Raw genomic sequence first — 16,937 nt, 5'->3', positions numbered from 1 at the left:
ACCCACTGAGCCATGCCAGGGATCCCCTCAGTAGTTACTTTTAAAACTATTTACTTTGAAAATATTGATTTATCTTTTAAAAAATCCATTTACTCTTTAAAAAATATTTTATTGTTTAAGAGAGAGAGAGCATAGGCACGGGGGAGGAGCAGAGGGAGAGGGAGATGCAGACTCCCTGTTGAGCCTGACCTGGGGCTTAATCCCAGGACCAGGAGATCATGACCTGAGCCAAAGGCAGACACTCAAATGACTGAGCCACCCAGGTGCTCCAAAATCCATTTAATCTTAACACCTACAATCAACTCGATTATATATGTTAGTAGAAGAAATACTACATATATAGCTTTTGCTGAATATATTTGCTTTTAACATTTCAATATTAGAATATTTGGGGGATTCACAAAATTTCAAATAAACCAGCAAAGTCACCCATTAAAACCCTACATAAAAATCTCCAGAAAATTGGACATGGGCCCTAGTTTATTTCCCCTACCTAACTGTTCCCAACATTTCAAGTAGGGAACTAGTCCTGTAATTTCATAGTTAATGCAAATAATAGCTTGCATAGAGTTTCATTTATTGAACTAACACTCTTTTGAAGGGTGATGAAAATGACTGTGGAAGATTTGAGTTCATAAAATCATTCCCTTTTCTTGGGTCATGAAATACATTCCAGGAACTGAAAATAATATCAATTGGCTGATTAAACAGTGAATTATAATAGCAGAAGATTTTGTGAGCATGTTTTGCCAACTCCGGATGATTAAAATTAATTTCCTGTCCCTTTTTATTTATACTTTGGTGTAATTGCTTTATTCTGTTGGCTGACTGCCATTTAAAGTTTATTTATCTGGTATTGTCCATCTCAAGTAGTAAGCTCCTAAAGGGCAAGTATGTATGTTTGTCTTCCTCTGGTCGTTCTAAAAATTATAATGATGACAATATAAACTTTAACAAAAAACCGGAAATACAAAAAAGTGGTATATGGCTTTTTGTGTACATGACTTAACCTAACTCTAAAGTAGAAATTCTCTGAAAGTTGTGTACCATATCTTTCTTTTGTTTCCTAACTTGGTATTTAATAGGCTTTTTTTTTTTTAGAGTGGCTTTCAAATTTCTTTATCTCCAATACAGAATGAGAAATACCTTCTCTATCATGACTCAGCATGTATGCATGAGCACGTGCACACACACACACACACACACACACACACAGAAGTGTGTGTGAGGGGGTAAAGCTCCACAAATAATACTTATTTTTACTAAGTGAAATGCATTCTTATGCTTTCTATTCTCTTCCAGTGCATTCTAATTTAAAAAGTTTTTAGTATAGTTGGCACACAATGTTATATTAGTTTCAGATGTACAACATAGTGAATTGAGAAGTTCATTATACATTATGCTGTGCTTACCACAAACTGCCATCTGTCACCATACAATGCTATTACAATATCATAGACTATATTCCTTATAATGTATTAATAGACTCCTCTTAATGATGGTAGTGATAGTGACTTTAGTCATAAACACTAATGATTTCATTACTTTCATTTTAATTCCAGTATAGTTAACATACAGTGTTATGATTTCATCCTTTATTATAAACGTATTCTTAAAATATTTTATATAAGCTGGTATTTAAAAGTCAGATTTATAAAAGAAACCTCGAATTTGGGATGCCTGGGTGGCTCAGCGGTTGAGCGTCTGCCTTCAGCTCAGGGCGTGATCCCAGAGTCCCGGGATCAAGTCCTACCTTGGGCTCCGTGCATAGAGCCTGCTTCTCCCTCTGCCTATGTCTCTGCCTCTCTCTCTCTCTGTCTCTCATGAATAAATAAATAAAATCTTTTAAAAAAAGAAAGAAACCTTGAATTTATTGTTGTAAAAAGAAAAGCAATTTCCCATGATTTAGTTTTCTAAATAATGGATTTTGTATAAAAGAACAGATTTGTTTCTACTGAGATCCATTGTTGAGAGCTATGTGTTAGGTAAATTGGCAGTCACTGACTGGCATTACCACCATCCTGGGTGTTCACCCCCATGTATTGATTTAACAAGGAAGGCAAATGATTTTTGTTCATTTGGCTCTTCTGATCAGTTGGTAGTGGCTTACTGGAGCCCAGGTCCAAAAGCATAATGAGATTGTATCTAGTCTCTGTGAAAGAGTGCCACAGTTGGTTAGTGATGTCTAATGTGAGCTGTGTGAAGGAAATCTACTGTCTTTAGTTTTCTGGATGTGCCATCACTCAACTTCAGGAAGGATCTGTGTGGTAATCCTAAGCACTCTAGGTAAGACATGTGACCTATTCCCAAATCATATGTTTTCTCCTAACAGAGCACTTAGAGAAGCCATGTAAAAATTGAACATTTTTCAAATATGCAAGCCCACAAAATTTCCCTAACCCTTTCCATATTTAACAATGTCAGAATAACAATGATAATATCTAGGCTTTAAATAACTCCTTGACATCAGCAAATTCAGAGAACTAAATGATCTTACTTTGCCTTTGCAATTTCTGACAAATACATAGCTTTGCTCAGTGTAAGACTTTCTGATTCCTAAATCGTGACCGTATAAAAATAGATCCTTTACATGTGTTACCTCCAGTGCAGTGATGTCTTCCGATATGAAAATGTTTCTAGTGATGAGCAGCATTAGTTGTGAGAAGAGTAGAATCAACATTGTGTAGTGTATTGACACACGTAATCAGATTTCCTCTAGGGACGCCTGGGTTGCTCAGTGGTGAAGAGTCTGCCTTCGGCTCAGGTGTGATGCTGGGTCCTGGGATCCAGTCCCACATCAGGTTCCCTGCCGGGAGCCTGCATCTCCCTCTGCCTATGTCTCTGCCTCTCTCTCTCTCTCTGTCTCTCATTAATAAATAAATAAAATCTTTTAAAAAATTAAAAAATTGTTGATTTTAAAAAACAAAAAAAATTATTTCCTCTACAATGATCTTTCCTTTAGAGTTGAGAGGGATTTTAGTGGTTTCAGTCCAGATTCTTTGGAGACCTGGTAAAACTTCTGAGGTTGATTTAAGTGACTTCCCTAAGTTACAGAGCTAGAGACAGAGGTAGAGGCAGAGTATTTAGGTATTTAGGTCCTATTTTTTGCTATAAAAGGTAGTATTAGATCGATGTAAGTAAGAAGAATGCTTGGTTGGGGGTAGGGGGCTCAGAGCATTATTCTACTTTTCTGCTGGTGTCATTTAGGAGAGTTAGCTGTTTCAAACACTTGTTTTATGGCTGTTTCCTGATATAATGTACATTCAAATATAGTAGGACATATATATACAGTCAATAGGATTTCTGTTTATAATTTTATTTTTTATAATAAAAAGTTGTGGCTAAAATGGAGTTAAAAAGATAGATAGAAATGCTTTATATGCAAGCTTCCAGAACTGAACTTAATTGTCTCTAGCATCTTTTCTGTAAGTTGAGAAGAAGCAAGGAATATCCATTTAGAATTTTGGTTTACTTTTAAATGTGATTCTTTTCGTTTTCTGTACTTGTGAGGTGCCCTAATCCATTCCCAGTAGCAGGAGTACACTCATAGACCTGAAGGGAGTTGTGTATTCTCATCACAGTAAGTGAGATCCAGGAATAATTGTTGAAATTGGTTTCTCTAGATAACTTCCATAATTTAATTTTTCTTTCTATGAAATATCCAAATAAGTCAAATCTTGTTATGGTGAATTGTCTAGCCTCACTCAAAATTAATGGTTTACTGGAGCATGAACTCATTTTGCTAATTAGAGATTTTTTAGTGGATTTATTACAATGTGATTTAATCTTCATTGTATGACATTTTAGAGGAAATAGATTGCCCTCCTGGGACCAGAAGCTAGGAAAAAAATTCTTGGCACTTAAAGACAGCTAGTCTTAGTTTTTATTAACACTTGGTGTTTGAAGTTGTCCAGCATCCTGGTGCAGCTGGGACCATTCTTTGCTTCAGCAAACGTTTTTGGACTGCCTACTGAGTGCCAGGCATGTACCAGGGATACGGTGCTATCAAGATTGACTAACTTTCTGCTCCCCCTAGAGCTTAGAATGCTCAGCTATAAGAAGTCCTGGGCCTCACTAGTGTTGGTTACAGGGTATATGAGGAAATAAATCAAAACTTATTACAAGTTTTGGAAAGAAAGACATCCTGAATACTGCTTAGAAGCATTAAATTCATAACCTATATCAGCCATTGTTGCTGTTTGATAGCCTCAGTTTATGAGCAGTCTTACTTAGCTGTGGGCAAAGTGAGCAGTTTTCTGAACTTCAGTCCTCCCACTTGACCTGGAGGTTACAGGACAAATTGATTTTGATTGATCTTTCATACTGTCCCCTTAAAGTCTTAGAGGATTCTTTACTGCATTTGTTTACTGGAGAATTTTCAGTGACATTTGAGAAATGAGATCTCTTAAACATGGAGATGGTTTCTCTGTGATGTTCCTGAACTGCACTTTGGCCCTTGTCAGAGATCTCTATTTTTAAAGCTATGTGCGTCATTGTCATTTCCAGCCGATAGATGCCTGACTGCAAGTTCACATCCTTCCTGTCTTAGGACTTGTAGGGCTTGGCTCAGGCAGCTGGATAGACAGCAGCGAAGGTCACTGAGAAAAGGAGGCTGGGCTGTGAGTTCTTTCCTTGTCTCGCACAGGCATTCTATGCTGTATTAAGTGTGTTCTTGGGAACAACTGGGGAACCCACTCCTATTGTTAACTTTTCTCCATCTTAAAGTCTCCTCATAGCCTTTCTGTGGCCTTTGAAATCCACTCTCCTCCTGAGTTTCAGAACTGTACTCCTTGGATTCTTCTTCTGCAGCCTCTCCAATGACTTCTTCTGTCTCTTGCTGCTTCCACATCCTCCTGCACTTGATATGTGCTCTTCCGCGCCTCTCTTCTGTCCTGTTTTCTACCCCTTCACCTTTTCCTCCCTCCTCTTATTTTCACCTTTTTTTCACTCTTGTGCACATTTGTTCACTATGGCTTTCCTGGACCCCTGCTGTGTGCTTTATACTAGGCTTGGTTTTAGAATGTATGAGTGAATGCGATAGACACAGCTCCGTCTTCCATAGAATTTACTAACTTCCCAATTAATCCACAGATTACAGTGGTGGAGTGTGTGTGTGTGTGTTTGTTTAAGATTTTCTTTATTTATTTTAGAGAGCGTAAACAAGTGAGGGAGGAGCAGAGGGAGAGGGACAGGATCTCTAGCAGACTCCTCGCTGAGCACAGAGCCAAACATGGGGCTGAATCCCATGACCCTGAGATCATGAGCTGAGCCGTAATCAGGAGTCAGTCGCCCAACTGACTGAGGCATCCAGGCGCCCCAAAATGTGGAGAGGTAGTGGTTGCTATGAGAGCATATAATTTGGAGACCTGTCCTAAAGAAATAATTTTTGGCTGGGATCTGAAAGCTTATGGGGGATTTATGAGGTGGGAGTAGGGAGTGCTATAGGCAATAGGAACAGAAGACAGCTGCTAAATCCTGGTGTCCCAGTCATGAGATCTTCTTTTAGTTCCTGGTGTAAAGTGCAAGTTAGCATCTTTTCCCAATTTCACCCAAACTGATTCTTCACTGCAGCCCCCTCTTCTCTCATTCACTGGGTTAGAAGTCTTGGTATCCCTGATTTCCTCTGAAATAGGCCTAAGACTTACCCTTTCTTTCTTCTTTCCCCCTGCATAGAACTTGAGAGTGCATCACTCACAGTTGGGCACTGCCTTAGTGATGGGAGTGCTTGCTTCCAGCCTTTCCCTCCAGAATTGCCATGTGCCCCGCTCCACCTGCATAGCCAGTATGGGTCTCTCTCTTTCTGAAACCCATCTTTTAATCATTTCACTTTTTTTGGCTGAAAAGCCTGGAGTAGATTCCTGATGCACAAAATCCAAATCTCTTAATTTGTGTTCTCCATTATCAGCCCTCAGATTCTCTCTTTTTTTTAACACACACCTCTTAGGACAAGCAGATATTTCTTCTATTGCCCCTGTAAACCATCCTCATTTCTGCCTTTTTTCCCCTCTGTTCTCTCTTTTACTGCCACCTCCAGGAAATCTTTTCAACCACTGTAGCCCCCAGTGATTTCTTCCTCTCTGAACTCTGATTGTTCTAATACTAGTTACTTTCTGTATTTTATAGGTGCTAATACCATTTCCTGAACTCAATTATAAGTTTAATAGTGGAGACATGTCCGCAAGAATTTTGTATACCCTAGTTTAGGATTCACCACATAGGTACTTAGTGATGGTGATGATGCCCTCAAGATTCATTTTAGTATTGTTTAGTGGATGCTGCTAATTCATTGCTGATGGAGGACTGTGAGTAGTTAATATTGTAATCCTCTTGTCCTACATGTTGGGCATGGCTTGAATTGACAGTAAACACTGATTTCAATTGAAAACCAGAATAATTAACTTTAACGGGTACTAATACCCCAGGGTTCTTTCTTGTCCATCAGCTTCTCACATTTCATGGAGTTTTAGTCAATGATTCCTTCTAATGTTACAGTGATTTGTGTAGTCCTTTATAAGTTCTATTCAAATGAACCCTCTCATTTAGTCCTCATTGTAACTCTCTGAGATAAATGTTGGTGTCCTTATTTTACAGAAAAAAATGAGATTTAAAAAACTTGAATATGGGTCACCCATTTAGATTATGGTGGCGCCCATACCTGAATCTAGGCCTCTGACAGAGAGTTCCTCTTCTAATTGTTTAAATAAATTATTTTCTCTAGCTTTACTGTGATAAAATTGACACATAACATTGTGTAGGTTTAAGGTATACAATGTGATGGTTTGATATATTTGTATATTGTACAGTGATTACCATGGGTTAGTTAGATATCCATCACCTCACATAGTTATCTTTTTTGTCTTAATGTTGAGAACATTTAAGACGTACTTTCTTAGATTTCAAATGTACACATTATATTGGCTTTCCCTCCCCCCTTTTATTTAGAGAGTGAGTGAGTGGGAGTTGGGAGTGGGGAAGAGGGAGAGAATCTCCCCACTGAGTGCAGAACCTAATGGAGGGCTCAAGTCTTACAACTCTGAGATCATGACCTGAGCTGAAATCAAGAGTCAGATACTTAACCGACTGAGCCACCCAAGCACCCCCACAGCACTGTATTGTTACTGATGATCATTATGCTGTTCTTGAGATCCTCCGAATTTAGTCATCCTGTAACTGAAATTTGTACTCTTTGACTAACCTCTCTCCCCTTCCCCCAGGCCCTGCGCTAACTACTATTATACTTGTTTGTGTGAGTTCAACTTTGTAGATTCCACATATAAGAGTGATCATACACTATTTGTCTGTCTTTGTCGAGCTTACTTCACTAATAAGCATGATGCCCTCAAGATGAATCTGTTTGTTGTCACACATAGCAGGGTTTCCTTTTTTATGGCTGAATAATATCCCTGTGTGTGTTACATACATACCACATTTCATCAATTGATGGACACTTCAGTTGTTTCCATGTTTTAGCTACTGTGAATAATGCTGTGTACTAAATATGGGAGTATAGATGTCTCTTCAAGATAGTGACTTCACTTCCTTCAGATATATATACCCAAAAGTGAGATTGCACAGTAATTCTATTTTTAAGTTTTTGAAGAACCTTCTTACTGTTTTCCATAATGGCTGTACCAATTTACATTCCCACTAACAGTACTCAAGGGCTCTTTTTTTTCTTCATATCCTAGCCAATATTTGTTATCACTTGTGTTATTGATAATAGCCGTATCTCAGTATGGTTTTGATTTGCATCTCCCTAATGATTGGTGACATTGAGCACCTTTTTATGTACCCGTTGGCCATTTGTATATCTTCTTTGGAAAAGATGTCTATTCAGGTTTTTTGCCCATTTAAAATCAGATAATTTTTTTTTTTTTTTTTTTTTTTTGCTGTTGAGTTGTATGAATTCCTTATATGTTTTGGGTGTTAACTCCTTATCAGTTACATGGTTTCCAAGTTTTTTTTTTTTTTTCATTCCATAGGTTGCCTTTTTATTTTGTTGTTTTGGGGGCTCCTTTTCTCTAAATATTTTATTTCTTCTCTAATAAAGAACCTACCCTAGGGGCACCTGGGTGGCTGAGTCAATTAAGCGTCTGCCTTCAGTTCCATGTCATGATCTAGGGTCCTGGGATTGAGCCCTACTTAGTCTTTGGGCTCCCTGCTCAGGTGGAAGTCTGCTTCTCCCTCTCCTTCTGCCCCTCCCTGTGGCTTGTGTGCTTTTTCTCTCTTTCTCTCAAATAGATAAATAAAATCTTAAAAAAAAGAAAAAAGAAAAGAAACCTGTCCTTGATCATACCTAACCATTTTCTGCTGGGAGTCTTTGTTCTTGCGTGTTTTAGTTGTTCATTAACTGCTTCCCGGAAAAAAAAAAAAAAATTCAGCAGCTGCTTCCCCAAAAGGATAAAGAGGTTACATATTTTGAAATGTACTCTTACTTCAGTTAATGATTTTTGCCATGGTATCTTTCTAAAAATTTTAAGTGGAATTTGCATATGGGTGGTGTGATGAATGGAGCCAAAAGCTAACTGGTATAGTTAGATATTAATTAGTTATTACCCATTTTGGGAGACCATGTATCTGGAACCAAACCTAGATAATTAGACCTGTAGTATGCCCGGCCAGAAAAGGCCAGGCTGAGGTCCAGTATTGAAATGTCATACTGAGGCCCCCTAACTGAAGGAGGTCTTGGCATGAGACCGTGGGAGTCTCTGCCCCTGGCTGCTTCTATTTGACTACAGTGGCATGGCGCTTGCAAAGCTTTTAAAAACTTGTTTCATGTTTTTAAAATCCTTGGGAGCTACAGAGTGGGTGTTGAGACCAGAAAGTCTGCTTCCTGAAGTGTTTATACAGAGAATCATTTTTAGAGTTATGTGGAATGGAATTGGGTCTGACGTCAATTCCCAGTGTGCCTTCTCTCCCCTGGAGGAATAGCCCATATGTAGAGACAGATGTGAGACTCAAGACTTTTACATATAAATAATGCTAGGAGAGAATGGGAACAGTACTGTGAGTTAGAGGTGGGGGGAAGGACAGAGTTTACTGCAGGCAAGAAATGAACAAGTTGTTCTTATAAGCACTTTTTTTAAACCTTCAGTTGTATTACCCATATACCTAAATGTGCACAAAACACAAGTGTGCAGTAATCAATAATATAATAATAGAGCCAGGTACCTGTGTAAGCATCACCAGGTCAAATACTAGAGCATTGTCCCCACCTAGAACTCCATCACCAACTCCTTTTGATTGTGACCCACTCCCCCTTTTAGAGGGACTCTCCTGACTTTTTTTATGGTAATAATTTCCTTGCTTTTCTATTGATTTACCACTTTAATATTCATTCCTACACAATTTAAATTAGTTTTGACTGTTTTTGAACTTCGTATACATGGAATCATACTGCACTTTTTTTTTTTTGCATATTGATTTTTTTCCTCAACACTTGGTTAATAATAATCGCACATGTTCTCTTTTGTTACTGTATAGTATCTCATTGTGTGACCAAACCACAATTTATTGTTTTACTGTTGATGGATGTTTTCTTGTTTCCAGTCTTGGGCCAATTACAAATAAAGCCACATTGAGGGACACCTGGGTGGCTCAGCGGTTGAGTGACTGCCTTCGGCCCAGAACGTGATCCTGGAGTCCTGGGATCAAGTCCCACATAGGGCTCCCTGCATGAAACCTGCTTTTCTCTCTGCCTGTGTCTCTGCCTCTGTTCCTCTATGTGTCTCATGAATAAATAGAATCTTAAAAAAAAAAAAAAAAGCCACATTGAGAGGTGCCTGGGTGGCTCAGTCAGTTAAGTGTCTGCCTTTAGCTCAGGTAATGGTCTTGGGGTCCTGGGATTGGGCCCCGCATCAGGTTCCATGATCAGTGGGGAGTCTGCTTCTCCCTCTACTCCCTGCGCTTGCTCTTTGTCTCACTCTTTCTATCTCAAATAAATAAAGTCTTTAAAAAAAAAAAAGCCACATTGAACATTCTTGGAATGTCTTTTGGTGCATGTATTTCTGTTGGATATATATTAGCTTGTACCATGGTGAAATTACCAATTTTGTGAAATAAACAATGAAATATTTATTATTTCATATGGATCTATGTGATACCTGGGGTACATATGTTGGATCATAGCAAATGTACATGTTCAGTTTTTGTAGATTCTGTGATACAGTTTTCTAAAAATCTTGTACCAATCTAATCTCCTGTCAACAATGAATAGAGCTGTTCCACATTCTGGCCAACACTTAGTGTTGTAAGTTTTCATTGTGATTTTGGTTTGTAATATCCTTTTTTTTTTTTTTTTTTTGGTTTGCAATATCCTTGATTGCTAATGAGATTGAGCATTTGTTCACTTGTTTTTGGCCATTTAGATTTCTTCTTATGAAGTACCAGTTAAAGTCATTTGCCCATTTTTCTATTGGATGATCTCTCTTTGTCTTGTTGACTAGCAGGTATTCTTTATATATTCTAGATATGAATTCTTGATGGTTAAATGTGTTACATATTTCTTCTGCCATTCTTTAGCTCATCTTTTCACTCTTATAGGGTGTTTTTGATGAATAGATAATGTCAAATTGATCCATTTTTTTGGTAGTTAATGCTTTCTGTGTCTTGTCTAAAAAGCCTTTTACTGCAGTTCTTGAAGATACTCTCCAATATGATCTCTCAAGAGCTTTATAATTTTGCCTTTCTCATTTAGTTCTTTAGTCCATCTGAAGTTGGTTTTTGTGAGTGGAGTGAAGTTGAGGTCCAATTTTATTTTTCCCCCAATGGATATCCAGTTGTCCCAGCACCAGTCAGTGAAGAGCTCATCCTCTCTCCACTGCTCTGAGGTGTCACTCTGTCATAAATCAGGGTCCATGTTGCCTGCATCCATTCTAAATCCTGTTCTCTTCATTAGTCTCTCAATCTATTCCTGCACTAAACAGATCTTGTCTTATTTACTCTAAATTTATAGCAAGTAAGCCTGTCACCTTGCTTTTCTTTCCTGACAGTGCCTTGGCTCTCCTTGTCCTTGTACATTTCCATATAAATTTTGGAATTAGCTTGTCAAATTTCACCAAAAAAGTCTGATGGGATTTTTGAGATTGCCTTTACTATATTGATCAATTTATTTAGACTTTGCATCTTTATAACATTGATTCTATAGGAATAAGGTTTCTCCATTTAATACTATATTATCAAAAATTTTTTTGAGATTAAAATTCATCATTTCAGGACACCTGGGTGGCTCAGGGGTTGAGCTTCTGCCTCAGGGTGTTGCCCTGGAGTCCCAGGATCGAGTCCCACATTGAGCTCCCTGCATGGAGCCTGTTTCTCCTTCTGCTGTGTCTCTGCCTCTCTCTCTCTGTGTCTCTCATGAATAAATAAATACAATATTTAAAAAGTAAAATTCATCATTTCAACAGATTTATTTTGTGATAAAATTTACTACTTTAGCCATTTTGGGGATATAATTCAGTGGTCTTAAGTATATTCACACTGTTGTATGACCATCTGCATTCTCCACCTCTAGACCTTTTTAATCACGTCAGACTGAAAGTTGGCACTCATTAGTTTTTTAATCCATTCTTCCATGATGGACTTTTGGGTTGTTTCCACCTTTGGTCTGTTGTGACAATGCTGCTATGAACATTGGGATATAAATATCTGTTTTGAGTCACTACTTTCAGTTCTTTTGGGTATATACCTAGAAATGGAGTTGCTGGATCTTTGGGTAAGCAATGATTTTAAGTGCACTATTCAGTGGTGGTTAGTACATTCATACTGTTGTGAGGCCATAACCACTATCTAATTTCAGAACATTTTCATCCTCCCCAACCCTCTCACCCCAGAAAAATCCCATACCCATTAAGCAGTCACTTCCCTAGGCCTTAGCAACTACTAATCTGCTTTCAGGCTCAATGGATTTGTCTGTTCTGGACATTTCATGTAAATGGAGTCACACCATATGTGACTTTTGTGGCTGGCTTCTTTCACTTTAGCATCATGTTTTCAAGGTTCCTCTGTGCTATACAACGTATCCTTAAGATTGAATAATATTTCATTAACGTATTTGCCACATTTTAATTATATGAATATACCACATTATAAATTGATCATTGACAGACATTTGTCAATAAAATTCCATAATTTTTTATAGAGGACTTTCCCATATTTTTGTGAGTTCTGTTCAAAGGCATACATTTTCAAATTCTTGTAAATTATATTTTCATAACATAATTTGAAAGAACATAATTTTTAAAAATAAAATCATTTTCTATATTGTCCACTGCTGTTCTATGTGAATATATGACTTTGATTTTTACATCATGTAAGTCTAAAGTTTGATAAACTCTGAATTCCAAAATTTATTGGGCAACTAGATTTTATATATACCAGTCATATCATTGTGATGAATGAATTTTGTTATCTGTTTCCATTTCTTCTGTCATTTATTTCTTTCTCTTACCTTACCCATCTGATTGAAACCTGTGATACATTGTTGAATAGCATAGTTAAAAAGCCTTGACTGGTTCTTGATCCCAAGGGAAAAGCTTTTAGCCCTTTACTATTAAATGTGAGATTTGCTGTAGATCTATTCATGTTTCTAATTGCCTTTATCTTAGCTGATACCTGGCATTCTAGAAGGACTCTTTATTGGTTTTAATTTGTAGGAAACATTTAGATGAGCTCCTGAGAACACTTTCCCTCTGTTTTGGGGTGGTCTTGATATGACTTTTGAAGTCACACTGACTTGGGTCCAGATATGACTCTGCCACATACTTGTGATTTTGGTTAGACTAGACATTTTTTTAGTTGGAAGGAAGCTATTTAACAGCAGAAGTATCCAGATTTTTATAGTATGTTCCATTGAATTAATGAGTTTTGTGAGAAGCACAGTACTGATACGTTTTTTTTTTCTTTTTTTTTTAAATTTATTTATTTATTTATGATAGTCACAGAGAGAGAGAGAGAGAGGCAGAGACACAGGCAGAGGGAGAAGCAGGCTCCATGCACTGGGAGCCCGATGTGGGATTCGATCCTGGGTCTCCAGGATCGCGCCCTGGGCCAAAGGCAGGCGCCAAACCGCTGCACCACCCAGGGATCCCGATATGGTTTTATTTTTTTATTATTTTTTAAGGTTTTATTTATTCATGAGAAACACAGAGAGGAGAGAGAGAGGGGGGCAGAGACACAGGCAGAGGGAGAAGTAGGCTCCATGCAGGGAGCCCGATGTGGGACTCGATCCCGGGTCTCCAGGATCACATCCTGGGCGAAGACGGCGCTAAACGGCTGAGCCACCCAGGCTGCCCCTGATATGGTTTTAAATGAAATGTATTTAAGATTACCTATGATGGTCTGGTGTATCCATGTTGTAAGCAACTGGATGACTACAATTTTGCTAATAGTTACTATATAGCTTTTTATTTTTTGTAGTCTCCATTCTTACAGTTCTGATATCTCACTTTTACTGATCTCTTGCTGCAGCAGCAGTTCCCATGTCTCTGTCAGTTCTGTTGAATTTTTGAAGGAGATGGTGATGCATGATCTTTCTGTACCACTTACGAGGTGTAGAGTAACCACTTTATCAGCAGAGACAGGGCTTCCTCACACATTAGCATGTGTGGTTAGGTGATGCCCTTTCAATCTCTGAGATAAGAGGTGATAGATTGGAAGGGAATGATAGCAGAAGAGAGTTTTTTGAGTAGATTGTGAACTTATGCTGGCTTCAGAAGTGTCTCTGAGGCCAGAGGAACTTAATAACCAAACTAGAGTCAGAACTCCCAAAGCTTACATACATATTTGGCTAGGTGGGTGCATGTCTTCTTCTGCCCCCAGGAGCCTAAATATTACCCCAGCACCCAACACTCTTATCTGAAGGGAGAGAGCACAGATAATATTGTCTAAAGACTTGGATGTTTGTACTTCTGAAACCCTGTGGGAATTTTTAGGATGGTAATTGATGTTCCTTATCCTGAAAGGACCTTTGCAGTTACTGATGCAGTGTTGCCCTTTCTCCATTTGCAGATTGACATCAGTAAATGCCATTATCTAGTGGATTTGGACACCATGGGAGAAACACCCCGGGAGCCGAAATACTCATCAAATAGAGAAGAATGGATCAGTTTGGCCTACAGACCATTCCTTGATGCCTCTAGGTATGTGGCTAGAGATAGTACGTACTAAGACTAGTAAGGGTGAGAATTAGAATCTTGATTGAATAACTTCCAGTCCTGGGCTGACTGTAATAGCCATCATTTCATTTTATTTTTATTTGGGTCCAAGCACATCTTCTATTCTTGTCCAGTTTCCTGAGAAATCTTAAAGAGTACTTTTTCTAGGCACCAAGTGCAAAGTTTATTCAGGTATCATCCAAGTAAAAGAATCTAAATAAAACAGATCCACTGAAGACAATGCAAATAAGTATTTGACATGGATTACTTTTTTTGTTTGTTTTTTAAAGAATTTATTTATTTATTCATGACAAACACAGAGAGAGAGAGAGAGAGAGAGAGAGAGGCAGAGACACAGGCAGAGGGAGAAGCAGGCTCCATGTAGGGAGCCTGATGTGGGACTTGATCCTAGGTCTTCAGGATCATACCCCGGGCTGAAGGCAGCGCCAAACCGCTGGGCCATTGGAGCTACCTGACACAGATTACTTTTGGCAATCAATTTCAGTGGTCTTACTCAGAGTATTGTGACACTGTTAGGAAGATTGACTGTGTCCTTTAAGGAGCTAAAAGTTCATGTCCATTATTTTTGGGATCAAGGCTCAGTCAAGTAGGGCAAATAGACCAGGGCTTGTCTGGCTCTTCAGAAGAGCCTGAGAACTAATGACAAGAGAGGAGTCAGGATATTTAGGTGAAGGAGTAATGGAGTTGAGTGGAGGAGTCAGGTTGTTTGTGAGTGGAGGTCCAGGGAGGCCTGGTGGGCAGAATCTAGGCAGAAGTCAAAAGGTAGAGGACCAGGTCCTGAGAGGCAGGTCTTGGACTCAGAAATAGGGAAGATAATGTTTCTATGAGGAGGGAGTGCTCAGAAGCTGCTGATGAATAAAGATGAGTAAGAACAACTGTCCTTTGGGTTAGGCAGCTGATAAAAACCATTTTGGTAGAGTGGTAGGGGCATGGTGACTTGAGAGATGAGGGGGATGAGAGGAAGATGGTGAACATAGAGAAGTCTTCTGAAGAGTTGTGCTCTGAAGGGTAGCAGAGAAACAGGGCCATAGCTGGTGGTGAGTACTATAGGGAAATGACGATGAGAGATTTTGTCCTTTGAATCTTTTTGTAATTGTGGTGGTGTTGTGTGTGTATATACATATACATATATATGTATATATACAAAAAACATAAAATTTGCCATTTTAACTATTTTAAGTGTACAGTTTAGTGGTGTTAATTACGTTTACAGTGTTGTACAACCATTACATTTTCTTTTTAAAAAAACACATTTTGGGGATCCCTGGGTGGCGCAGCGGTCTAGCACCTGCCTTTGGCCCAGGGCACGATCCTGGAGACCCAGGATCGAATCCCACGTTGGGCTCCCGGTGCATGAAGCCTGCTTCTCCCTCTGCCTGTGTCTCTGCCTCTCTCTCTCTCTCTCTCTGTGTGTGACTATCATAAATAAATAAATATTAAAAAAAAAAAGACATCAACTGATGGTAGTAGATTTTTTTTTTTAAACACATTTTGTGAGTTTAAGGTGTACACTTGTTGGTTTGATACATTTCTGTATTGCCATATGATTATGACAGTAGCATCAGCTAAAACCTTTAACATGTCACATGCTTGTTACTTCTGTTGAGAATGCCATTATCTGTTATCTGTTTCACTAACAGTCATGTTTGTATGCTGATGGAGATGATGTCTTAGCTGAAAACTGATCATGGAGGAGGAAGGAGGGATTGATGGAGCAGTACCCTTAAGGTAGATGAGAGAAGAGGTACTTGTAAGTAGAGGAGATGTTTCAGTTAGTTAGGAAGTAGATAGATCATCTCTCTGCAGTGATGGAGATGTTCCATATCTGCTCTGTCTACTATAGGAGCCACGAGCTGCATGAGGCTATTTATATTTAGCACTTGAAATGTGGCTGCTGTCAATGAGGAACTGAATTTTAAATTTTATTTAATCTTAATTTAAATAGCACACATACATGCTAGATAGAGCAGAATAGAAACTGGCTACAGGTAGGTGTGATAATGGGAGTCTGGAAGTTCTCTAATAGCCTCTGTTTTCTCAGTGAAGCAGGAAGCAGAATTATCAGATGAGAAGGGACTATATGGGGATGTGGTGTTGGAGATTTGAGGAGAGGGAAATAATTGAGGAGAGTAGGAGACAAAAGGAGCTCGAGAAATACAGTGTGATTGGAAGACAGGATCAAGAACCCCCCTGAGTTTTAAGTGGGGCCAGTGTGGTTGCTTTTTCCTTCTCCAGCTATAGAGATAGTCCAGTGCTGAATCACAGAACAGGTGAATTTAACAAGAGTTGGTTTTCTTTTTTAATTTTTTAGATTTTTTTTTTTTAATTTATGATAGACAGAGAGAGAGAGAGAGAGAGAGAGGCAGAGACACAGACACAGGCAGAGGGAGAAGCAGGCTCCATGCCGGGAGCCCAACGCAGGACTCAATCCCAGGACTCCAGGATTGTGCCCTGGGCCAAAGGCAGGCGCCAACTGCTGAGCCACCCAGGGATTCCCTTTTTTTTTTTTTTTTAATTTTTAATTTTTAAAACAAATTCATAGAAGTATAATTTACTTACCATAAAAGCCACCCATTTAAAGTGTGCAATTTAGTAATTATTAGTAAATTTACCAAGTTGTCTGTATATAAATGGAAATATATAATATTGGGGTTCTGTATCTGGCTTCTTTCACTTTGCATGTTTGGGAAGTTCATTCATATTATAGCATGTATTAATTGGTGTCCTATTTTGTTGATGAATACTATTCCATTATATGGATAT

The 16,937-nt window shown here is 38.6% G+C and overlaps 1 protein-coding gene across 15 annotated transcripts in view; it reads left to right on the top strand.

Moving 5' to 3' along the window:
* ALG9 (ALG9 alpha-1,2-mannosyltransferase) overlaps positions 1-16,937 on the top strand; it is a 112,213-nt gene that overhangs the window by 56,308 nt on the left and 38,968 nt on the right. For all 15 annotated transcript variants that reach the window (XM_077893456.1, XM_077893467.1, XM_077893460.1 and 12 more), the window contains one exon: positions 14,008-14,138. In XM_077893456.1, coding sequence (XP_077749582.1) covers positions 14,008-14,138 — 131 coding nt within the window. The remainder of the gene's footprint in view (positions 1-14,007; positions 14,139-16,937) is intronic.

Source organism: Canis aureus, chromosome 3 (genome assembly GCF_053574225.1).
Source record: "Canis aureus isolate CA01 chromosome 3, VMU_Caureus_v.1.0, whole genome shotgun sequence".
NCBI lineage: Eukaryota > Metazoa > Chordata > Mammalia > Carnivora > Canidae > Canis > Canis aureus.
The sequence above is the reverse complement of the archived record's forward strand: the minus strand, read 5'-3'. Positions and strand labels throughout refer to the sequence as shown.